This window comes from Macaca thibetana, chromosome 20, assembly GCF_024542745.1.
Source record: "Macaca thibetana thibetana isolate TM-01 chromosome 20, ASM2454274v1, whole genome shotgun sequence".
Classification (NCBI taxonomy): Eukaryota; Metazoa; Chordata; class Mammalia; order Primates; family Cercopithecidae; genus Macaca; species Macaca thibetana.
In genome coordinates this window covers 56,077,821-56,103,441 of record NC_065597.1, presented here as the reverse complement: position 1 = coordinate 56,103,441, position 25,621 = coordinate 56,077,821, and the positions used below count along the sequence as shown (strand labels likewise).

The window sequence follows — 25,621 nt, the reverse complement described above, 5'->3', positions numbered from 1 at the left end:
TACATTTGTCACCCCGTCCCACTTCCTATAGAGGATACAGGCAATGCCTCCCGCCCCATAACCTCGGACACAGATGGTTATCGTTTATAGCAAAGGTGCACAGAAAGGCCTTCAGGTCTGAGCCCTTAATTCCAGGGCTGTAAATGATTAAAGAGAAGGATGGGGGTGGGGAGGGAAATGAGGGCGGAGGGAGCTGGGAGATTCACCCACCACCTCCCCCTAGGGCTCCTACCTCACAGCGCTCACCCAGGACAGAGCACCAGAGTCTGCCGCCCCTCCAGGGCAGCTCCGACCCCATATCCCCAGGCCCTGGGTTGAGGGGTGCTGGCGGTGGGGAGGCAGGGACAGTAGGTAAGTTTTCTGAGCCCTGCGGCTGACACGCCACAGGCTCCCCTCACAGCCTCTTCTTTCAGAGGGACCAGTACAGACAACGCGCTGACTTCCACTCCTCCCTTTCCACCCCCCTTTCTCGAAGGTACCCAACCCCCGCCCCTTCATCTCTCAATGCCCCCCCCCGCCTTTTCCTCAACTCCCCCCCTCCCCAAAACTCACAGCTGCTCCAGAGGTTCCTCCAGTCAAACCCTTTCTGGAAACGACGGCGGCCCGGCGGGTCCAAACCACCTACCATCCCCGCTCGCGTTTCCAGGCTCCCTACCCCCGCCGCCGCCGCCTCTTCTTCCACCACTGCCACCGCCTCCTCTTCATCTGCGGCCCACCGGCGGCGGCCGCCCCGAAGCCCCGCCCCCTCCATCGCCTCCTGCATCATCACTTCCGGTAACCCCGCCGGCCGCCAGCTCCAGGAGGGAGAATGGGAGAGGGGCGATGAGGGAACGAGTGGAAGATTGCGTCACGACGCACGTAAAGACGTACGAAGCCGTCGCCAAGTAAGGGCAAAGACCTAGCAACCCGGAGGGAGATGGGCTGGACCATTTTTTCCTTGTTTTAGGGGAATGGAGCGGGGAGGATACCGAAAGCGCAAAGGAAAAATAGGGAGAGAAGGAGCTCAGCTTATTGTTGGATGCGGCGGGAGATGGGTAGAGTCAGGTTCGGGGAGGCTCGAGACTCCCCCAGACCTGGAACTGGTGCTCCCACAGAAGTGGGCCCGGTGGTTTGGTCCGGCCTGGCCTACTGGACCCGCCTCTGCTCGGTCGGCCGCGGCTCTGCTGGGCTCCTGGCGCCGCCTCTTCCCAGCCTACCGCGGGCTGCGCGCTTCTGTGGGTGGGGGAAGGCAGGACTGACACAGAGTGAGTGTAGGGGATGGAGGCGCCGACTCCAGGCGCGGGAGACTGGCGGGGAAGGGGTTGGCTCCCCACGGGCAGGGATGGGTTGGAGGTTGGGCTGCGGCGTTGCCGGGAGACGGGCCTGTGTGACCCCAGCTTCACAGGGGGCGGCTCGGTGTCATCGCCACCGGCCTCGGGGACCTGCCTCACGGAAGTGGCTCGCGCGTCCAAGAGGGGAGGCCTGGTGTGGGGACGCTCAGGTGCCGGCGTGGGGCCCCCTCGGAGGCTGTGAATCTTTTGGACCCCCGAATGTAAATGGGAGATGGTAGAGTCCGCTCCGAGGGCGAGAGGTGTCTGGCTGAGGAAGTTGACCCAAACCAGGTCCCGTACAGGAACGGAGACTCCCTAGGACCGTGAGAGCCAGCTTCGTAATTCCCTTGCTCTTCAAACCTCAGAGCAGGATGTTGCTCCGTTACCTTTCATTCATGTGCAGGAAAGAGTTAAGTAAATCAGCAAGTGAGAAATACCCCCCCCCCAAAGACCGGATGAGGTGACAGAAGATGGGGGGAGGGCCCCTTGAAGTCGGGTAAGGCCGTTCAAAGGAGGCCACGGTTTTGCAGGGATCCTGGACAATGGTTTTTCTGGTGGAGCCAATGAGAAGGACTTTTAGGTTGGAAACAGCCGGAAGGCCATGTGGCTGAAGCTGACGGAGCCAGGGCCGGAGTACTCTGTGATGTAGTTGGGCAAGTGGCATGACTGTAGCAGCGCCTTTTAGCCCAAGGCAGGGGTTTGGCTATTGTGTACTTCAAGGGTTTTAAGAAGGGAAGTGACCTGACCTGATTTACATTTTTAAAAATCCGCTCTGCGTGCTGGATAGAGAAGGGTGGAAGTAGTTAGACCTGTTAGGAAACTTGCACTGTACGACAAAGGAGAGGTGACAATAGTGTTGAAAGGGCCGGCCGGGCGCGGTGGCTCACGCCTATAATCCCAGTACTTTGGGAGGCCGAGGCGGCCGGATCACAAGGTCAGGAGATCGAGATCATCCTGGCCAACATGGTGAAACCCTGTCTCTACTAAAATTACAAAAATTAGCCTGGCGTGGTGGCACACGCCTGTAATCCCAGCGACTCTGGAGGCTGAGACTGGAGAATCGCTTGAACACAGGAGGCGGAGGTTGCAGTGAGCCAAGATTGCGCCACTTCACTCCAGCCTGGGCAACAGAGTGAGACTCTGTCTTAAAAAAAAAAAGAAAGAAAGAAAGAAAAGGCCCTCAGTCACAGTGGAAATGGAGAGAATTCCATTCAGCGTATATCTGGGAGGTAGTGCTTGCAGGACTTGATGGGGAATTGGATGTGAAGTGTGTAGGAGAGGGAGGAACCAAGGTTAACTCCCTATGGGAAAACAGTTTAGCGAGGAATATCGAAAGTTCTCTTTTGAACATATTAAGTTTGATAAGTCTATTAAGTCAAATGAAGTTTTCAAGAAGTTAGATATACAAATCGGATGAAAAATCATAGTTGGAGATAATAAATGAGGAAGGCAAGGAAGAGCTCCCAGATCGCCTAAGAAGAGGGTGTAAATAAAAGAGGAGGACCCCTAAATCCCTTGGGTTCTTACCATTTAGAGAGTACCCAGAGAAGGAGAAGCCAGCAAAGGCGACGACACAGACAAGACCTCAGAGATCAAATAGGAGGCCCCTTAATATCCTGGAATAATGTGACCCATCCCCTTAATCAGTGAGTCTCATCCACCCACTTGCCAGCTTCTACTGGCAGCAAGTAGAAGCTAAGTCCTGGCTCAAATCTCTTCCCTCCCTCTCCCAGCTGTCAGTGCTTTTGGACTTGTGCTCAGGTAATTTGTGTCTGTTATAGAAAACCTGACTTTTTCGATAAATTGTCTATTTATATGGCTGTCTCCCCCAGGGACTGTTCCTCCTTTGTGTCTTCCTGGCTCCTGGTACAGAGCCTTGTCCGTATGGTGGCTGTAGCTGGGCAGGAACACCGTGTTCATAAGGTATCAGCCATACAATCCTGCAGCTTCTCATGAAAAGGGGCTTTTGTCCCTGCCGCTGCTGCCAGCCCCACCACAATTATGGTCAGTTCCACAATATAGTGTAAAGGGTATCAGAAGACGAATAAGAAGGCCTAGGTTTCAATCCTGGATCTGCTACTGACCAGCAGAGTGGCCATGGATAAAGCTCTTCTCTCTGAGCTGAAGGGCTGGCCTAGATTTGAAGTTGCATACTGACAAGACAGATATTGCCTGCAAACATATTGTTCAGCCCACACAGTGATTTAAATTCTTTTTTAAATTTACTTGCCAACATTTAAAAATTGGACATCAAAATCCAGACTTTGGGCTTCATTTGAAAAATCCGACAATCTGACAACGCCAGCCTGAAGTTCCTAGAGGTTCCTACACAGCAACTGTCAGCCAGAGCTGAAGAGCTGCTTCCCCTTCTATGCAGCTCATGCTCAGGGTTTGCCAAAAAGGCCTCTCCTCTCCCGCTACCTGGCTGACCCCTGTGGGCATTTGATTTGCAATTCTTGGTCTAGGGCTATGCTGTCCCTGTGTGGCCACTGACTATTTTACAATTTAAAATTTGATTTAAAAATTCAGTCCCTGCAACACATAGTTCAAGTGCCAGTAGCTACCTGTGACAGGTGTGTATCCTATTGGACAGAGCAGATAGAACATTTCCTTCACAGAAAGTTATCTTGGTGAGCACTGGACTGGAGGAACTCGAGGGTACTATGTAGGCTAGTCATTCTCCACATGTGAAACTCAAGGGACTTAGCCTAGTGAGGAGCTCTGGTGCCTCTGCAGATGGAAAAGTTGCCCATTCGATAGTTATTTGATGGTGGAGGAAGCTGTCCTGAAGGCGTGGACCCCTGCACAGAATGCGGTTATTTATCAGAGAGTTGGATCAAGGGTCTGGTGCTAGAAAGCCCCAACTGTATCTAATGTGGCATCCAAAGCTCTTTGGTCAGTTTCCTAATCCAGTTCCTCGGAAAACTGTCACAAAGCAAGAACTTAAGCCAGTGTCTTGTGTTCTCAGACTTCTCGATTTGATATGCAGGGTGAAAGATCCTGGCTGGCGAGTTACCAATGAATGAATGAATGGTTGATCTTTAGCCTTGGCCTTCAATTCTAGCCCCTCCCCTACATCTCTTCTACTGCTTTCTACTACTAGTAACTGGTAATTGCTTTTCACCACCTCTGACTGACCTGTACCTTTTCTTTGCCTGTTAAAATATGCTGATAAGGAAACATACTTCCATTTCTTTTGAATTGAGGGGCCCATAACTTTTCATTTAGAACTTCTATCCCTGATGGGGAAAATAGCTGTATATCTATTGGTTGTTATCTTGGTTACAGTAGCCTGATTGGAGTTCCCCTGTACAAATACAATCTTGTGTGTGCTCCAGTGCTGGTATGATATATTTAGAATGGGTGTGCTTGCCTCCAGTGATCTTGTTTGGGATAGACATTTTAGAAGTCTTTCAGACATTAGTATTTTTTTTTTTTTATTTTTTTTTTTTTTTTTTGAGACGGAGTCTTGCTCAGTCACCCAGGCTGGAGTGCGGTGGCGCAATCTCGGCTCACTGCAAGCTCCGCCTCCCGGGTTCTCGCCATTCTCCTGCCTTAGCCTCCCGAGTAGCTGAGACTACAGGCGCCCGCCACTACGCCCGGCTAGTTTTTTGTATTTTTAGTAGAGATGGGGTTTCACCGTGTTAGACAGGATGGTCTCGATCTCCCGACCTCGTGATCCGCCCGTCTCAGCCTCCCAAAGTGCTGGGATTACAGGCTTGAGCCACCGCGCCCGGCCGACGTTAGTATTTTGTTTTGGCCCTGCGTTCTAAAAATTTCCCATATTACAGAGCCTAAACTAAATTATTTTCCCTTAGGTAAAATAAAAATACTATCCACCCTCTCCTCCCTGCCCCCTATTGCTGACAGACCGTATGCTTGTCATTTTCTGTGTAAAAAGATGCTGTTTCATAAAATAGCTGTGGTATGATTAAGTATACCACACAAGCATATCCTGAAGTTTGCAAAACAGTGTGTGGCATGTGTGGCATTACACTTCCCTTTTTGGATTCTAGTAACCAAAAACTGAATCTGAAACAGGAAATAAGTCTGTGGTTTGTGTGTGTGTGTGTGTGTGTGTGTGTGTGTATGGTTGATTGATGGAGGGGAGGTTATGGTACCAGAAATGTATTAGAGAACGATTTCACTTAAAGGTTATCTGATTGGGGTAGGAATATGGGTGTACCAAAAAGGAGGGAGTATAACAGATCTCAGAGAAAAGTGCACTGAGGGATAAACAAGGAGTAAGAGATAAAGGAAGAAAAATAGGAAGGGAAGCCTGGTCGTGCCTTTGGTGTTGGCACCTGCATTGTATTTCCAGTAAGAAGTATGTGCTGTGGTCTGAAGATAAGCGGTGCTTCCAACAGGGTTATTTACTCATACCAAAGAACAATAGCCCTTTGCTGTACAGGGATTATTAATGATCAGAGGGAAACAGCTTTAGGAAAATCCATTACTACCACAAAGCAGTAAATTCACCAACAGGCCACACATTTCTCTCCTCTGCAGCAAAGCTTAGCATAGATAAAAGAGGCCTCATTGTTCTTCCTCTGTTTCCTCCTATTCAGGTAACATTTGACTTTGTTAACTGTCAGTGCTAAGTGATGTACATGGATTATTTCATGAATAATCCTTACGACTCTGAAACGGGTTCTGCTATTACCCCATTGTACATTCTAAGAAACCAAGTCTCAGGCAGGTTAATAATTTGCCCAATGGGGTAAAGTCAAGATTCAAACCAAGCTTTGTCCACCAAGAGCCCAAAATAAAAGTTCATTTTTTTCGTATTATATCTGCTATTCCTTACAAATGGGACAGACATTCCCTACTCTGCTCTACAGGGCAAGAACGTCTGGTTGCTTTGACCTTGTCAAGAGCATTTCAATTCCGTAGAAGCTTTCCAAATGACAGTTTTAAGTCACAGTTTTCTAGATTGATTTTAATCCATGGTCATTGAGTATAGTGGACCTTATTCCCCAAAAGGATTTTGTTTTTCAGGAAAAAAGTGTCAGAACCTCATTTTTCTATGTTTGGTTCTAAACTTCATGGAAATATTATAAAGTATTTCAGTCCAGTGAACAAACCCTAACCAGCCTTAAGAAAACTTAAGAGTGAGGGTTACATCATAGCTGTGTCTCTTAAACGCTGTTCTGGATGAGACTGATGAGGATTCCTCCCCAAATAACACTGAGTCTCCAGTTCTTTATCCTAACACACAATGCTCTTGAAAGCATCCTAGTAAGGGTTAATTAGTATTTAACCCTTCGATGCTCTGGGATCATCAGTTAGGAAGCTCGTCCAGATACCACCCTGTGTATCTCAGGATGACAACATGCGTTATCAATGACCATTCTGTGTGTGTAAATTTATTCTTCTAATAAATATTTGTCATGTTCCAACTATGTGCCAGCCTAGGCATGTAATGTGCAAGACAGTCCCAAATCTCTGCCTGCTCCCCCACCACCTACTCCCTGCAACACACACATGGTGGAAAAAGAAAGGTGAGTCATGCAAAATTATGAGAGAGTAGGATGAACATTATGGCGGGTACGCTAGAGGTGCCAGGAGTGCACATAGCCGGGACACTGACCCAGCCCCAGTGTGAAAAGGGCACCCGTCCAGAAGTGATGGAAGTCAAAAGGTGGAAGCAGCAGATAGGCAAAGAAAGAATATTTCGGTTGTATGAACTAAAGAGGCTTCCTGTGGCAAAAAGAAGGACATATCACATAACGAGCACAGAAGACCATGATTTCATTTGGGTGGAGTTCATGATTCCCCCTCCTTGCTAAAAAATCATAAAGTATTTGGGAGAGAAATTTGACTATACTACAGTCATTAGTTCTGACGAGGGAAAAAATTCCACCTAGGGTAGGTCTTTCCTGAAATAAATGGAAAGGGGTGTTTTAACTTCCTGGGGCTTGAAAATCAGGGTAAATTCCTCTTGCCTTTGTCCCTTTTCTTATTTGTACTGCAGCACATTTTCTTTAGAAGGCAAAGCCTCATGAGAGTCCAGCATTTGGAATTTGGACATTCCTGAGACCAGAGTCATACTTCTATAAATCTCATCTGGGGAAAGGGAATTTTCATCTCTGCTCTTAAACTCCTAAGTGTTCGTGCTGCAATGGTCTCTCCAAAGGCAGGGGAACCGTTCCAGAGGTGGGGAAAAAGGGCATAGTGGATGAGGCCCCTCATACCAGCAGATCTTTCCATAGTCCTGTAGAACTAGATCTAGACAGACCGAGTGTCTAGGCATGCCTTGTACAGTAAGTTCTTGGAACCTCCCCAGACCCTCTCACTACACTTTGGACCATGAATGGCAGAGTGGGTGAGTGTTTGGTGTTTGGTTTTTGTTTTTATTTTTGTTTTTTAGATTGATCACTGCCCATTATGAGTCCCCATTACTGACTCTAAAATGAAAACAGAAAAGCTTGTGGACAGTCAGGAAAATCATCATCCAGCTTTTTTGGCTCTTGACCCTGACTCCTGTCAACTAATTAGGGGCATTAGGCAAGATCTTGTTTCGCCATCTGTACAAGTGTTGGAATTATAAGTAGTTATGATATACAGTAGTTTGATATCCAGTGTATTTAAGATATAAATCAGACCATATTACTCCAGCTTGCATAAAATTTACCAGTGTCTTTTGCCTTAAGACTAGCAACAAAGTGCCTTTCCAAGGCCTACACCCAACCTGTGCTGGATTCTGTGGACCTGTGGCCCCTTTCCCAAAGGCTCTTGTTGCGTTCATGTTCATCTTTTTTATTTTTATTTTTTTGAGACAGAATCTGACTCTGTTGCCCAGGCTTGAGTGCAGTGGTGTGATCATAGCTCACTGCTGCCTTGATCTCCTGGGCTCAAGGGATCCTCCCACCTCAGCCTCCCAAAGTGTTGGGCTTATAGGCATGAGCCACCATGCCTGGCTAGTTTTTTTATTTTTCAATGGAGATAGAGTGTCCCCGTGTTGCCCAGGCTGGTCTCAAACTCTTGGGTTCAAGCAGTCCTCCCACTTCAGCCTCCCAAAGTGCTGGGATTACAGGCATGAGCCACCATGCCCTGCCTCATGTTCATCTGTGAAGTTGATTCCCACCTCACAACCTTTGCTCCTGTTGTTCCCCCTTCTTGCACCAGCTTCCCCTGACGTGAGTCCATTATTAGGTTCCATCACACCATTCAGGACTCAGCTCAAATGTCACTGACCACCCAGAAAATAACCCCCACCTCTGCTCATTTGTATCTTACTACTCTTCAGAGCACATATGACTATCTGAAATTCTTTTTCTTGTATATCATCTGCCTCTGCCACTAGAATATAACCTCAAGGAGGGTAGGGACCATGGCTGCTTATTTATCACTGTATCCCCAGAAACTGCAGGTGTCTGGCACATGGCAGACCTTCAATAAATGTTGAGTGAGTGGATGGATGGATGGGTCCTTGGAAGGGAAGAGTAAGGCCTACCAGGTAGTAGCACTGTAGTGAGCCCCCGCACTGGTGGCTTTTATGTCGGCTCCCATTGGAGTTGGAGGGGACAGGGTTGCCACAGGGAATGGAAAAGCAAAGCGGTGCAGCCATGTGCCCAGCCTGCTTAGAGCATGCTGGTGTGTAACATAATTAAAAAGGGCAGTTGCAGGATAGGAACAGGGGCAGATGGCAAATGGGGAAGACTATTGCAATTCACATCAATGTGCAAAAAAATTGCTTCCTTTGCTGTTTGTATAGAAAGAGACTAGAATTATTTAGTTCCCTTTGTCACAACTAGCTAAGCTCTTTAAAGCAATCAAGACATTCAACATTTATTGACATTGAACAGTCTATTTCATGATTAAAAGCATGGGCTCTGACTTCAGACCAGCTGAGTTTGCATCCTGGCCCTGCCTATTGTTAGCTGTGTGACCCTGGACAAGTTATTTAACCTCTGCATCAGGTTCCTCCTTTGTATAATGGGGATATTGGTAGCATTTGCATATATAGAGTACCTAGCAAATTATCTGGCGCACAGTAAATGCAAAGCAAATGTAACTTTTAATATTTGTATTACTGTAATGAACAAGATACAATCCCTGCCCTCCAGGAATTCAGACTCAGAAAAACATAAAGTGAAAGAAATTCCGAACTATCTCCTGGCCGTGATAGAAGCGAGGAAAAAGTTGCTTTGAAAAAGCTTAATAGCAAGTAGGTGTCTGTGTGATAGATGGGGTGGCTAGCAAAAAAGAGGCATTGTAAGCAGAGGAAGACTCAGCCGAGACAGAGAAGTATGACATGACAAGGCACCTTAGAGCAGTAGCTCCCAAACTTCAGAGACAACATCACAGTTTCTGCTGTTTACCTATATTTTAAACCAGCTTAAAAAGTTTTGTAATTCATTTCTTTAAAGGAAGTTCTATATCACATACAATCTAAATCACTCAAAATTATGGGTTTGATGGGCTATTCTAATACACAGTTTGTATTGTGTATCTAAGATCACCTCCCCAACCAATCTTTGGGACACTTGCATTAGGGGACACATTTCTCAACTATGACCAGAGGCCAAAACACACTGGCAGCAACATCTGTCAGCCTTTTCTTAGTGGCACAGGCCTGCACATCGTAGAGGCTTGGAAATGATCCTCACCTCCACACGTGTATAACCCTGTGTTATAACAGACAGGGCGTGATTTTTAAAAAGACCAGCTTCTAGTGCCATTTCCTTCCAGGCACACCTCATATCTTCTGTCTGTCTTCATTCTGGGATTTGGGGGTTAGGGAGATGAAAAGGAGTAAAGAATTGCAAGAAATGTCCGTCTCAGAATAAAGATTACAGCAGGTTAACTTTTAAAAATCTACATGGATAGACTTCATGACCAGCTGAGACCACAGTTGAACTGTGGTCCTCTAAACTACTGAATAGTCCTGATGTATTACCCGTAGGAAAATGTATTGCCTGTAGGAAAAGCAGACCCTGTTGTATCAGATCAATCCCTGATACAGTGAAGAAGGAAAAGGGCTTCCTTAGTCTTGTATTAATTGTGAGAGATAATTGATAGTTATAGAGGAATAAATGTTGGTTTCAAGCCGTTAAATCCATATTCGGGAAAAGGTGGTTTTTCTAAATGAGTTGCTTTCTAGGAACAAAGACAAGAATAAAAAGGAAAAGAGCTTTTTAAACTTTTTTGTAAATATATGGCTGAATCTGTTTCCAGAATCACAAACTTTCTATAGCAGAGAATACTCCAAATTATTCAGCAAACATTTATTGAATACTGATTATGCACCCTTCTAGGTGCTGAGAATTCAGCAGTAAATAAGATGAATATGATCATTGTCCCCTGTAAAGGTGATAGTCTACTGGGGGAAGACATTAACAAACCATTACTTAAGTGAGGAGTGCTATACAAGGAAGAATATTAGGACCTGTGAGAAGTTTCAACAGAGAGCCCCGACCCAATGGGTGTGGGGGAAGCTGGAGGATTTTCTGAGACATCCATATTTTCACTGGGAACTGCAGGATGAATAGGGTTGGTCAGATAAAAGGGAGGGGGTCAGGAGAAAGCCTTCTAGAAAGAAAACAGCATGGATATGTGCCCCTAAGGCAAGAAAGAACATGGTTCCCTCAAAGGCCTGAAACAAACGCAGCAAGGAAAGAACAAAAGAAGTGTTTTTCTTTTCTTGCCTTTTCTATCAAGACTTGGAAGGAAATGGTAGACTAGGTTTGTTAATGGTACACAGTGGTGAATACAGTTTTAGACGCTTCTCTCGGGAAATCTTTGGAACTTGGGTTTTCTGGGTCACCTGATGTTGCAGAGTGAGACATCACATAAATCCCTTTCAGGATTAGTTTTCAAAACACTTAAACATTAATTAAAGTGTTTTGAAAATAGTCCTATTAAGTACCAATTGTAAGCACTGCTCATTACCTTGAGGGTATTAACCTAATTGCAGGGCTTTTGTATCAGATTATGGTATATGATCAGTTAGAATTTGAAGCTGTGGTTCTTAGAGTCTTGGAAGGAAACCAACTAAAGTTAGATTTTAGAGAAGGTTGCTTCAGCCAGTTGTGGTGGCGCACGCCTGAGGTACCAGCTGTTCTGGAGGCTGAGGCGGGAGGCTCACTCGAGCCTGGGAGATCAAGGCTGCAGTGAGCCGTGATCATGCCACTGTACTCCAGCCTGGGTGACAGAGTGAGACCCTGCCTCAAAAAACAAACAAACAAACAAACAAACAAAAAACCTTGCTGCTCTTTGAATATGCCTGACCTTCATCACTTTTCTCCAGTGTCTTGCAGTCAAGGAAGTTCCGTCTGTTAATGACAGGGAAGTGAAGCAATCATTAAGAGATGTTAGTTACAGACTCCCTGTACCTCACAGGAACTGACTCACGTATTTTCATAGGAAACCATGGAGTTTTAGGGAGAGCCAGAAACTCAGAAACCTGTTTCCTTACCAGGAAAAATGTCATCATCTCATCTGGGTTTTTATTACAATAAACCGCAAAGCATGATGTTCTCTCTCTTGGTTTTTATGAATTCCTTGTAAGCATTTTTTCTGTGCAGCCTCATAGACTCAGAATTGGCATTGAATATAACTTTGGTCCTTTCAACATTTGAATTAGGTGAAGTAGTCTTTGAAGCTTTTCGTCATTTGGCTCATTCTTTACTTAAGAATAAACCTCAAAAAACGTCATCAGGGTCAGGGTAAGTGCTCACATTAGAAAGAGGAATTCTCTGTAAGGTGAATTCCTTGCAAGTACTTTGAATTTTCAGGTAAACATGCCCACTTCCAGCTCCACTCTGCATTCTTCAGCTGCTCAAATTCTCATAATTCCAGGACTACCCTAAAGCATATTATCTCCACCTCTTACGCCTTTCCCTCCGTAAGTTGAAAATGGATCATGTTCCCAAAAGCAGGCAGTTGAGCAGCTTACTTCCCGATCCCGATGAGCCTGTTAGAGGAAAACCCAGAACTCAGAATGAGGTGTCCAATTGCCTGGCCTTCTGCCCTCCTTGTCTTCCCACCCTGTCTTCTGGTTCAAGGCTGTACAATATTCATTGTTCTAATTCTGACTAATCAGAATCTTCCAGTAGTGGGACTTTTTTTTTTTCCTAGCTTCCCTGAATATAGTTATGAAAAAAGGGGAGTGGGGGGCTGAAATGTTTGTTTTGTGTTTTCATTTTTATAGAGATAGGGTCTCTTTATATTGCCCAGGCTGGTCTCAAACTCCTGGCCTCAAATGATCCTTCCATCTCAGCCTTCCAAAGTACTGGGGTTATAGGAATGAGCCACTGGAGCCAGCCTGAGTTTTTAAATAAGTTGTTGGGGTTTGCTTGTTTGTTTTTGAGATGGGGTCTCACTGTGTCACCCAGGCTGGAGTGCAGGGGCTCAGTCTTGGCTCATAGTGCAATCTCAGCTCACTTCAGCCTCCCGGGCTCATATGATCCTCCCACCTAAGCCTCCCAAGTAGCTGGGCCTACAGGCACGTGCCATCACGCCTGGCCAATTTTTGTATTTTTTACAAAATGAATGTTTTGTAAAATACATGTTACCCAGGTAGGTCTCAAATTCCTGAGCTTAAGTGACCTGCCTGTCCTAGCCTCCCAAAGTGCTGGGATTACAGGCATGAGCCACTGCACGTGACCTTAAATAAATTTTTTTAAAAAGGAAACACCTAATATCCATCAGCAAAATAGATGGTACATTGGGATATCTTCATACAGTGGGCTGAATTGCAGCAGTGAGAATATATGAACTAGAGCCATGTGTAACAACATGGATGAATCTTATTGAATGTTATGGGCAAATAAATTGCAGAACTTACCTGTAAACTTTTTAAACTTGCAGAGCAGGCAGGGTGCCGTGGCTCATGCCTGTAATCCCAGCACTTTGGGAGGCCGAAGCAGGTGGATCACCTGAGGTCAGGAGTTTGAGACCAGCCTGACCAACATGGTGAAACCCCATCTCTACTGAAAATACAAATTAGCCAGGCGTGATGGTGCGCACCTGTAATTCCAGCTACTTGGGAGGCTGAGTCAGGAGAATCACTTGCATCCAGGAGGCGGAGGTTGCATTGAGCCGAAATTGCACCATTGCACTCCAGCCTGGGCAACAAGAGTGAAACTCTGTCTCAAAAACAGTAATAATAAATTAATAAATAAATAAATAAATAAATCTTGCAAAACAATACTATAAATGTTACGTGTAAAGATATGCACGATAACAAATTCAGCATAGTGATTCCTTCTAGGAGAGAGGAAGGGGAATGTGATTTGGAAGGGGTACAGTGGGGGTTTCTACTATATACATAATTTATTCTTTAAGGTCTGTTGTAACTATATGGCTATTATATTGGTCTCAATATCTTTTCTTTCCTTTTTTTTTTTTTTTGAGACAGAGTCATTGTTGCCCAGGCTGGAATACAGTGCGTGATCTCAGCTCACTGCAACCTTCACCTCCCGGGTTCAGGTGATTCATGCCTTAGCCTCTCAGCTGGGATTACAGGTGGTTGCCACCATGCCTGGCTAATTTTTGTATTTTTAGTAGAGACTGGGTTTCACCATGTTGCCCAGGATGGTCTTGAACTCCTTACCTCAAGTGATCCACCTGCCTTGGCCTCCCAAACTGCTGGGATTGCAGGCATGAGCCACTGTGCCTGACCTCTATATCTTTTTGTATCTGAAATATTTTGTAATAAGAATTTAAAGATAAACCATCTTGGCTAACATGGTGAAACCCTGTCTCTACTAAAAATACAAAAAATTAGCTGGGCATGGTGGCGGGCACCTATAGTCCCAGCTGCTCGGGAGGCTGAGGCAGGAGAATGGTGTGAATCCGGGAGGCGGAGCTTGCGGTGAGCCGAGATATCGCGCCACTGCACTCCAGCCTGGGCAATAGAGCGAGACTCCGTCTCAAAAAAAAAAAAAAGAGAAATTAAAGATATTCGGAATTGTGCTTTTAAAAAATACAGTCAGCTTCATGGAATATACCTAGGTCAGTTCTCTCTTGGCCATGTCTTCTGAATTAAAACTGATGTTTGAGACTAAAAACCCAGAGGGGCCTTGAGATCTTCAGTCATCAGAAAGTTTTTTTTTGTTTTGTTTTGTTTTTGTTTTTGTTTTTGAGATAGAGTCTTGCCCTGTTGCCCAGGCCGGAGTGCAGTGGTGGGATCTCAGCTCACTGCAAGCTCAGCCTCCTGGGTTCATGCCATTCTCCTGCCTCAGCCTCCTGAGTAGCTGGGACTACAGGCGACTGCCACAATGCCTGGCTAATTTTTTGTATTTTTAGTAGAGACGGGGTTTCACCGTGTTAGCCAGGATGGTCTTGATCTCCTGACCTTGTGATTCACCTGCCTCAGCCTCCCAAAGTGCTGGGATTACAGGCATGAGCCGCCACGCCTGGCCAGTCATCAGAAAGATTTTTAATTATACTTATTGGACAAGATAGTAGACCAACGATTTTGAGAAATATTTCCAAAAAGGTTGAGAGGTTGCAACCTGACAACCTCTGGGTGGAACTGGGCTTACAGACTCATTTTGTTTGGCCTGTACAGTCCTCACTTTTTTTTTTTCTTTTTGGAGACGGAGTCTCACTCTGTCGCCCAGGCTGGGGTGCAATGGCACAATCTTGGCTCACTGCAACCTCTGCCTCTGGGGTTCAAGCGATTCTCCTGACTCAGCCTCCCAAGTAGCTGGGCCTACAGGCACACACTGCCACACCCGGCTAATTTTTTTTTGTATTTTAGTAGAGACAGGGTTTCACCATGTTGCCCAGGCTGATCTCGAACTCCTGAGGTCACTCAATCCACCTGCCTCAGCCTTCCAGAGTGCTAGGATCACAGGCGTGAGCCACCATGCCTGGCCTCACATTTTCAAAAATAATGACTTACTGTGTTTTTTTGAGATGTCATATTTTAAAAATCTGGATTGCCACCTATTTTTAAGCTATCAGGAAATCTGGCATTCCTAGGGACTTCTTTCTACATGGCAGATGCTGGCTGGAGCTGAATAGCAACTGTTCCCTTTCAAGGGGGCAGTTCCTGTCCAGGTGGCCACTGTCCCCATTCAAGCAGGTCCTCTCATTTATATTACCTGCCAGGCTGCAGAGGCACTTGAGTTTGTAACCAGTGGATTAAATTCCATTTCTCACTTAACAAGAATATTCAGTTATCCAAAACATGCCTTCTCTTAGGCATTCAGGTGAGTCATATAATTTTACTGGACTGGCTTAAAGAATAATAAGTGTGAGTTTTGGTTTTGCCGTGTTCATAAATGTGGCCACCATGGCAAACTGTGTGGTTGAGCAACCCTCAACCTCGGGATGAGTTGCAAAGCCAGTTGAGAGATACGGTGTTTCTATTACATGGTTTCAGCAATGCTACCCAACAGATTTGCTGAGAAAGAGCAACTATTTCTAGACCCATTAAAGGTCTTGATTAAAAAACTGTACATCTGCCTGGCTGCCTCCTGTCAAGTTGCATTTTTATGCAAATTTTCCCTCTTCTATTTCGGTGGGTCTGAAGATGACAACGGCAACACGACAAGAAGTCCTTGGCCTCTACCGCAGCATTTTCAGGCTTGCGAGGAAATGGCAGGCGACATCAGGACAGATGGAAGACACCATCAAAGAAAAACAGTACATACTAAATGAAGCCAGAACGCTGTTCCGGAAAAACAAAAATGTAAGTAGGCCCCACTTGGAAGTTGCACAGGGGAGAATTGTTCCTTATGATATATGTTTATTTCTTGTCGGTCCTTAATTGAAAGGGCTGAGCCGCACAGTCACGGTGGCACAACGTGGGGCAGGAAGGGGCCAGTGCACAGCTTGGCTAGCTTGCCTGACCACTGGGAAGCCTGTGTTTCTTTCTTCACTTGTTCCAGGTCTCAAGCCAGCCAATAAGTCCTCAGAAGACCCCATGAGCCAGGTGACATGAGTCAGGCCAATGAGTTTTCAGAGGAGGAGCCAGTCCTCATACTGTACCTGTTGCTGGCCACTCCCATAGGAGGTGTGCAGGAAAGTGGTTTCGTTTTGTTTTTTTTTCAATTCATAAACTATTCAAAGCCTCTAAATATAAACCCATTTAGAAGGAAGAGAATAGGATTAAGACACAGGGTTCCCTTCATAACAGCTTTGAGCTCAAGCCTCTTTGGCTAGCAGAGTGAGGTTGCCCTTTGGGAGCACGGAACTGGGTAAAATAGTATCTCCATTAGCTGATTTATGGGAACTGCACATGCAGACAGCAGGGAGCCAGATTGGACCCACCCCTAGGAACCCTAAAACATTAACTGTCAGCTCTGGGGAAGACCACCTGGCACTAAGCATGGAAGAGGCTTTCACGCCTGACTTCTCTTCCGCCTTCTCACTGATCTAATGGATTCAGCGCTGTCACTGCTCCCCTCATGAAACCTTCTAACAGTCTACTCTAACCACTTTTCCCTTCCTGACCTCTGACTGTCTCTGTTCGGCCCTGTCATCACACACCTTCCTGCCGCTACAGGGGTCCTCTGAAGGTCGGCCCTCTGTGCTGAGCCTATGCAACATGCAGCCACCTTGTGATTTAAGCTGTCACATCTGAATCCCCGGCTTTGGCTGCTGCCTGGCCACCTGAAGGACCTCACCACAGCTTAATGGTCCAAAGCAGAATCATCTTTCTACAGGAGTGCCTCCCCTTCCCCACTGGTCCATTGATGTCACAGCTCCTGTCACCACTTTGCAACTCTTTGTTCTCATTCCTCAACAAATACTTGATTGCCCACTGTGTGCCAAACACAAGACTAGATGTTGAGGACAAACATAAGCCAAACCAAGACAGAGCTGTCAAACTTTTATTCCTTTAATTGAAAATGGATTACCATGATTTGACTATTTTGGAATTTCAAAAGCCCTTTGTTCCCCTTACTAAAGTTAGATGGAGTTAGATGGAAAGAAATATAAAATTACAGTTGAGAAAGTCCACGAAGGCTGGGCATGGTGGCTCACGCCTGTAATCCTACCACTTTGGGAGGCCAAGGCTGGAGGATCGGTTGAGCCCAGGAGTTTGAGACCAACCTGGGCAACATAGCGAGTCCCTGTCTCTTAAAAAAAAAAAAAAAAAAAGCATTACCAAAGAAACTCTCCTAATCTGCAGCAACTTCCCCTTCTCTGAATCCCTGATGGCCCTAGCTTTTCAAGGCTGACTTTCTTAGGAAGTTTCTCTCTACCCTTCTGACCTTCCTCCAAACCCAGCTTCCCCAAGCTTTTTCTGCTCTTAGCGTAGACCATGCTTGCCAAACCAGAGTATATGTACCCCATGGAGTCCCGAAACAATCCTCTAAGGAACGGAAATAAAATACAACTGCTATTTCTATTTATTCTTTCATCTTTCTAAAAAGTCTGTCTGGTACATAGTTACAATGAACTTGTTAGTACATATCTATAATTTATAAATTAATACATTTATAAATTAATATAAATACAAATATGGGGGCTATGGGCTCAGAAATTTTTTAATGAAAAGAGTAGGTGATCAGCCAGGTGTGGTGGCTCACGCCTGTAATCCTTACACTTTGGGAGGCTGAGGCCGGTGGATCACTTGAGGTCAGAAGTTCAAGGCCAGCCTGGACAACGTGGTGAAACCCTGTCTACTGAAAATACAAAAATTAGCTGGGTGTGGTTGCGCACGCCTGTAATCCCAGCTACTCGGGAGGCTGAGGCACAACAATTACTTGAATCCAGGAGGGAGAGGTTACAGTGAGCCAAGATCACGCCACTGCACCCCAGCCTGGGCAACAGAGCAAGACTGTCTCCAAAAAAAAACAAAAAAAGAGTAGATCAAAAGGCTTGGCGATCCCTAAATAGTTGTTTATATTCTCCTTTTTCTTCTTTATTCTATTTATGTTGGCATGGGTTTCCCAACCAGATCATCAGTTCCTTGAACATATAGACAAGGTCTTGTACTTTTCTAGTCTATCCCAAGGGACCTCCCTGTGGTTGTCACTAAATGAATGAGCAGCTATAAATACTTTGATTTAACTGACCTCCTCCAGGAAATCTTCCTCAGTTTCTCTGCTTCCCCCTCAACCCCATGCTGGCTGCCTGTTCTGAATTCCTATAGCTGTCCGTAGCAGTCACTGCATCCATTGATTATATACCACTGTGCCTTTTCTGTAGCTTTAGGTATCAGAGTTGTTCTGCCCAAGTAATAACTTTGATAGCTGAAGGCACTGTCCAGCCTGCGGTGTTGGGGATATCATAGTACATGCCCAATAAACCTTTGCACGCTCACTCACCTGAAGACTACTCAAGACTTTTCAGTTTTCAGTTATTGCAATAACCCTTCTTTTGCCTAGGCTTGGATTGGCTCAAGCGGGGTGAGCCAGAGGGAGGTGTATGTGCCACTGATGGAACATGAGATTATTTGGGAGTGGGTGGAAGAGGTACATGGGTTTTTAATTTTAAGATATGTACTTGCTTTAGTATGTGTTATAAAGGAAAGAGAATATTAGATCACAGTTTCACAAATACTGTTACTTAAGAGAGAGTCCATTTAATGAAAAATTCTAACATTAGTATAAGTAGTATGTGGATATGGCAGAATCATGCAGCCAGCCCGTGAATGACTGAATTTGGAGTACTCTAGCCCAAGCTTGTTCAGATGGACAGCTGAAGCCCCAGAAGCCCCAACCCCCTTAACTATATGTTTGTCAAGCGCTTTTTCTTTCTTCCTAGTCCCTCACGCAGACATAAGGAGTTTCTTGTAACTTTGATTGCTCTAAGAGTTTAATAATCCAAAGGTATCCCATGAACTGCTGTGAATCTCAGTGGGCAAATGGGAATGTGGAACTCTTTTCCAACACAGACAGCAAATCAGTGACTTCTGAGAAGCACAGAGGTCAGAAAGTTGGGCCTCTGCCACAAGGGACTCACAGCTGTGGTTCTCTGCATTGCTGTTCCTGGAACTCTTCTTTGCTCTGTTCCATAGGACAGGAACGCCCTTGAAATTTCCAAGCCACATGGACCCAGACTTTGCTGTGTGGGTGTCATCTGGTGGTGATGCAATCCTAGCTCTGCTTTGAAGTCCACTTGCAAACTCCTAGCAGAACCACGTCTTGATTCATTTTCCTTCCTCAGAATGAAAGAGTTTCTCCCCTTTTCCTACTTGGCTGTTTTTCAGAATGAACTTTTTATTCCTTTAATTGAAAGTGGATTACCATGATTTGACTGTTTTGGAATTTCAGAAGCCCTTTCTTCCCCTTACTAATGAGCCAAGGCAGTTGACAGTTTAAGAGGTATAGATCATTCTCCAGTGTCCTACTCTGGGGGTTTCAGGACAGCACTTGCGGAAACCATCGGGTTACTTTAAAGTTTAATCAACATGAGGGGGGTGTGAAGAAGCACTCTCAGTCAGTGTCGGTGGGAATATAATTTATGGATTGTTGGTAGGAATGTAAATTGTTGCAAACTCTAGAGAGTAATCTGGGAATATCTGTGAGATTTAAAAATGCATGTGTGTATGGCCTTTGTCCTAGCAGTCCTCTCTCTCTAGGAATTTATCTTTTAGATACCTATGCATGTAAGCAAAGTAATTTTAGAGGGATCCATAGCAGAATCATTTATAATAGCAAAAAATTGGAAATAACTTAAGTATCCATGGGTAGGAGATTGGTTAAATTATAATAAAGCCGTCTGTTGGAATTTTGTATAGCTGTTAAAAAGAAGGGGGCAGCTTTACAGATGGACTATAGAAGGAACTTCAAGTCATGTTAATGAAAAAGCAAGGTTCAGAACAAAGGGAGCTATTGTTTGTGTGAGAAAAATAATCAGCTTCTATATACATGTGCATTTTCACATATACATAGAATACCCCTGCAAGAACACACAAGAAACTGCTAATTGTTGTCTCTGAGATGCAGAACTGGAAGAGAGGAGTAAGAGGGAAGTGTAGTTTTTATGTTATATCCTTTTGTATTGTTTATTTTTACCTTCTTTGCCGATTTTAAAAGTTTATCGTAAGCTTTAATATTAAATTGCTTTTGATTTTCCAAATTAGCACCATTTAATTTACTGGCTAGTGAACTGAAAAAGTTTGAGAAAATGTATACCTATACTCTATGTACCATTAGAAATATACTATCCGCCTCATTTCTTTTTCCCTTTTAACAGCTCACAGACACAGACCTAATTAAACAGTGTATAGATGAATGCACAGCCAGGATTGAAATTGGACTGCATTACAAGATTCCTTATCCAAGGCCAGTAAGTGTGACTCCTGGTTAACAGGTGGTGGGTACTTACCCTCATCAACCCGGTTATTTCCAAGAATGTGTAACAAGAGGGCAAGTGCTTGCTGAGAGGCCCAGAGCTGCTGTGGGAGGCATGTTGGAAATAAGCTATCGTTGCACGCTGCCAGCCCATCACAACAAAGTAAAATGTCAGTGAATGCATGACGTATCCTACTTATACAGCTTTCCACATATGGAAGGGAAAACCAGCTCACACTGTAGAGCTTTTCTCTTTTCACTTTCATCTTTTTTATGGAAATGTGTTTTTTTAATTACAAAAGGTAGGTTTGTTGTTACTAAAAGAATAAAGTTCAAACATGAAAGGAATGCATAAAGTAGAAAGGAAAAATGGTCAAAAATTATCATCCAGGCTGGGTGCTGTGGCTCATGCCTGTAATCCTAGCACGTTGAGAGGCCAAGGCGGGAGGATCACTTGAGGTTAGGAGTTCGAGACCAGCCTGAGCAACACAGTGAGACCCCATTGCTACACAAAATTTAAAAATTAGCCGGGCATAGTGACACACTCCTGTATTCCCAGCTGCTTGGGGGACTGAGGTGAGAGAATTGCTTTAGCCCAGGAGGTTGAGGCTGCAGTGACCCATGATCACACCACTGCAGTGACAGAGCAAGACCCTGTCTCAAAAAATAAATAAATCTTAAATTTATATAAATTTAAAATAAAAAATAAAATTATGTAAATAAATTTAATACATTCAGAATGTCAAGAAACAAATAATTTTCAAATTTATATGAATTTAAAATAACAAATGTATACAAATTTTTTCTTCCTCAAATTCTTTCATACCATAAATTTAAAACAATAATTTAATTTAAAATAAGTTTTATTTATTTATTTATTTATTTATTTATTTATCTGTGGAGACTGAGTCTTGCTCCATCACCCAGGCTGGGTACAGTGGTGTAGTCATGGCCCACTGCAGTCTTGACCTCCCGGGCTGAAGCGATTCTCCCACCTCACTTCCCCAAGTAGCTGGGACTACAAGCATGTGCCACCACTAATGTTTTAATTTTTTGTAGAAATGGGGGTCTCACTATGTTGCCCAGGCTGGTCTTGAACTCCTGGACTCAATCAATCCTCCCGCCTCAGCCTCCCTAAGCTCTGGGGTAACAGGCATGAGCCACTGTGCCTGGCCAAAATTCTTTTTTGTTTGTTTGTTTTTTGGAGACAGAGTCTTACTTTGTCGCCCAGGCTGGAGTGCAGCATGATTTCTGCTCACTGCAACCTCTGCCTTCCCAGTTTGAGTGATTCTCATGCCTCAACCTCTCAAATAGGTGGAACTGCAGTCATGCGCCACCACACCCAGCTAATTTTTTGTATTTTAATAGAAACAGGGTTTCACCATGTTTCTATATGTTGCCCAGGCTGATCTTGAACTCCTGAGCTTACGCAGTCTGCCCACCGTGGCCTCCAAAAGTGCTAAGATGACAGGCGTGAGCCACTGCACCCAGCCCAAAATTATTAAAAAAAAAAAAAATTCTCATTGTGTAGAGGGTGACCACTTTAACTGTTAAATGGAAAATTGCCAGTATTCAACTCTTTTAGCTACAAAAACAGCAATTTTATATTGTAGTGGCTCACCCTAGTTAGTTTGGTAGTACAACCTTTTAGTCTTTTTCTATATTCATGTACCTATATTTTCTTTACATATGTAAGATTCTGGATATAATGTTTTACTGCTTACTTATTTTACTTCATGTCTTCCGCACATCTTTGAATGTAGCTCTCCCTCAATTTTTTTTTTTTTTTTTTTTTTTTTTGAGACAGAGTCTCACTCTGTCGCCCAGTCTGGAGTGCAGTGGCACAATCTTGGCTCACTGCAGCCTCCTGGGTTCAAGGGATTCGCCTGCCTCAGCCTCCTGAGTAGCTGGGATTACAGATTACAGGTGCACCACCACACCCAGCTAATCTTTGTATTTTTAGTAGTAACAGGATTTCACCATGTTGGCCAGGCTGGTCTCAAACTCCTGGCCTCAAGTGATCGGCCTGCCTTGGCCTCCCAAAGTGCTGGGATTATAGGCGTGAGTCACCGCACCCAGCCCAATCTTTTTTAAATGATTGCATTGTATGCTATTGTAAGAATGTGCCATTGTATTAGGGTTCTTCAAAGAAACAGAACCAGTAGAATGAAGATATGTAGATATAGAGACAGCTAGATGTATATGTGAAGAGATTTATTATGAGGAATTGACTCTCTATATATCTAGACAGAGATATATCTAGATATGCCTGAAAGGATTTTTTTTTTTTTTTTTTTTTTTTTTGAGACTGAGTCTCGCACTGTCACCCGGGCTGGAGTGCAGTGGCATGATCTCAGCTCACTACAACCTCCACCTCCCAGGTTCAAGCGATTCTCCTGCCTCACCCTCCCAAGTAGCTGGGATTACAGGCCCCCACCACTATGCCCAGCTAATTTTGTATATTTTTAGTAGATATAGGGTTTCACTATGTTGGCCAGGCTGGTTTCAAACTCCTGACTTCGTGATCCACCCACCTTGGCTTCCCAAAGTGCTGGGATTACAGGCGTGAGCCACTGTGCCCGGCCGAAAGGAGATTTATTATAAGGAATTGGTGCATGTGATTATAGAGGCTGAGAAGTCCTAGGATTTGCCATCTTCAAGCTGAAGACCCAGAAGAAAGCTGGTGTTATTACTCAGTTTGAGTCCACACGCCTGAGAACCCAAGGGGCCCATGGTAGAAATCCCGAGTCTGAGGCCCAGAGAAGATGAGGTGTCCCAGCTCAAACAGGCAGGAAGCAAAAGGAGCTGCTTCCCCTTCTTCTGCCTCTTTGTTCTATTCAGGCCTTCCATGGTTTGCATGATGCCCATTCACATTGGGGAGGGCCATCTGCTTTACCGAGTCCACTGATTCAAATGCTAATCTCATCCAGAAACACCCTCACAGATACACCTAGAAATGATGTTTAATCTGAGCACCGGGCCGGGCGCGGTGGCTCAAGCCTGTAATCCCAGCACTTTGGGAGGCCGAGATGGGCGGATCACGAGGTCAGGAGATCGAGACCATCCTGGCTAACACAATGAAACCCCGTCTCTACTAAAAATACAAAAAAATTAGCCGGGCGAGGTGGCGGGCGCCTGTAGTCCCAGCTACTCGGGAGGCTGAGGCAGGAGAATGGCGTAAACCCGGGAGGCGGAGTTTGCAGTGAGCCGAGATAGTGCCACTGCACTCCAGCCTGGGCGACAGAGTGAGACTCCGTCTCAAAAAAAAAAAAAAAAAAAAAAAATCTGAGCACCCATTGCCCATCAGATTGACACAAAAAATTAAGCATCCTAGGCCAGGCACTGTGGCTCATGCTTGTAATCCCAGCACTATGGGAGGCCAAGGCAGGTGGATCACTTGAGGTCAGGAATTCAAGTCCAGCCCGGCCAGCATGACAAAACTCCATATCTATTAAAAATACAAAAATTAGCCGGGTGTGGTGGCAAGCACCTGTAATCTCAGCTACTGGGAAGGCTGAGGCACAAGAATCACTTGAACCTGGGAGGTGGCAGTTGCAGTGAGCTGAGATCATGCCACTGCACTCCAGCCTGGGTGACAGAGTGAAACAGTGTCTGAAAAAGAAAAAAAGAAAGAAAGAAAAATTAACCATCCCAGCCATAATTTAACCAGCCCCTCTATTGGTAGGCATTTAGTTTGATCCCAGTTTTCCACTATGCACAGAACATCTTTGTATACACACACTTTTCTCCCCTTCTTTGGATTCTCAGCTTGCTCTGTGGTCCATGCTTGTTTTTTCTCCTCTGTGTAGGCAATATAGCAAAGAGCACAGGCTCTGGAATCTGACAGATCTGGGTTCAAATCCTGACTTCCCTTCTTAATGTATAACCTTAAGCAAGTTATTTAACTTCTCTGAGGTTTCATTTCCTCATCTGTAAATATTAGAATAATAATCTCTTATGAGGTTATTGTAGGATTAACGTGTGTAAAGAAATGAATCAATGTAGATGTAGCACTTAGCAGAGGATATGGTACTTTCTGAGTAGATCCTTAGTGAATACGAGCTGCTGCAATGATTATGAGTATGATTCTTCACATTATTGTTCTTATTCAGATTCATCTGCCTCCAATGGGCCTTACCCCACTCCAAGGCCGGGGACTTCGAAGCCAAGAGAAACTGAGGAAACTTTCCAAACCAGTATATCTCAGATCTCATGATGAAGTTTCCTAATCTAGAGGAAAGTTTATTTCTGCAAATGATGAGCCAACTTGTTCTTGAATGTAAACCAGATGGCAAAACACTTCTTGATTGGGGCAAAAATTCAAATGTCTTCTTAAAACCTCCACAATTGATTCTCACCCATGATGAGCACTTCAATATCCCTAGAGTTTCTCAGCGTCTTTCTTCCTGAGTGGATGGCATTATCCATAGAGGTCATGGACCTTACATCCTCACTGCAGTCACCTTTGGAAACAAGACTAAGGCCTGTACAAGGGAGGTGGAAGGGTGCAAGAGCTGTTGATGGGAATTCCATTCACCACGCGTGCCAGCTGATGCAAAGAAATTTGCCAGTCACTGGAAGTTACTGTGGCTACTGTAAAACTATGTACCACTCTCAGAATATTCTTAGGCTTTTTATTTTTTTTTAAGCTATAGATTTGCTTAGAAGTGAGGTTTTTTTGTGTGTGTGCTTTTTTGTTGTCTTTTGACCCTTCCAGTTTCCAGATAAACTTATCTTAAAAAGTTTGGTTTTTCATGGAAATTTTATGAGATTTCTGCCTTAACTAAATGCATATATTCCTTATCTTAAAGCCTGTCACTACTTAGGATGCACTTATAGGATCTGAAAAGCTCACTTTAAACTCATACTGCATTCTTTACGAGTATTTTACATTAACATAACTGAAAAGTACAAGGCCCAAGCTGGCTTTCAAATTATGTTTAAACAGAAATGGGACAAATAGACTTGAAAATAGAACGGATTTATTCTACCCCTGCAAGGGTAGACTCAGGTGAGAGTCCCTTGGTGAGTCATTTGTACATCAGTGTCATTTCTTCTTACCTCCGAAGAAGATGGGCATCACCAATAAAGACAAAGCACTATCAA

General features: G+C 44.6%; 2 protein-coding genes across 6 annotated transcripts in view; one reads left to right on the top strand and one right to left on the bottom strand.

Annotated features, from left to right (window-relative positions):
• DCUN1D3 (defective in cullin neddylation 1 domain containing 3) overlaps positions 1–1,146 on the bottom strand; it is a 46,393-nt gene extending 45,247 nt beyond the window's left edge. For 2 of the 4 annotated variants that reach the window (XM_050774849.1, XM_050774850.1), the window contains exon 1: positions 553–652. The gene's annotated coding sequence lies outside the window, so the exon portion shown is untranslated. Of the gene's footprint in view, positions 1–552; positions 653–1,073 lie in introns of those variants that run through there. The other 2 variants (XM_050774852.1, XM_050774851.1) reach the window with 2 other exon arrangements.
• Positions 704–25,621, top strand: LYRM1 (LYR motif containing 1). Of its 2 annotated transcripts, none has more exons than XM_050774854.1 (4): positions 704–884; positions 15,799–15,957; positions 20,418–20,510; positions 24,628–25,621. In XM_050774854.1, exons 2-4 carry the CDS (start codon positions 15,799–15,801, stop codon positions 24,742–24,744), a joined length of 369 nt encoding a protein of 122 aa, XP_050630811.1. In that variant the 5' UTR covers positions 704–884; the 3' UTR covers positions 24,745–25,621. The 2 variants fall into 2 exon arrangements, with proteins under 2 accessions (XP_050630811.1, XP_050630810.1); XM_050774853.1 differs by lacking the exon at positions 704–884 and adding an exon at positions 13,650–13,745.

Bases quoted from the DNA above. Each gene is read 5' to 3' on its own strand.
- LYRM1 (XM_050774854.1), top strand. From the start codon at position 15,799: ATGACAACGGCAACACGACAAGAAGTCCTTGGCCTCTACCGCAGCATT. The intron at 15,958-20,417 runs GTAAGTAGGCCC...CCCTTTTAACAG, and splicing joins TGTTCCGGAAAAACAAAAAT to CTCACAGACACAGACCTAAT. The intron at 20,511-24,627 runs GTAAGTGTGACT...GTTCTTATTCAG, and splicing joins AGATTCCTTATCCAAGGCCA to ATTCATCTGCCTCCAATGGG.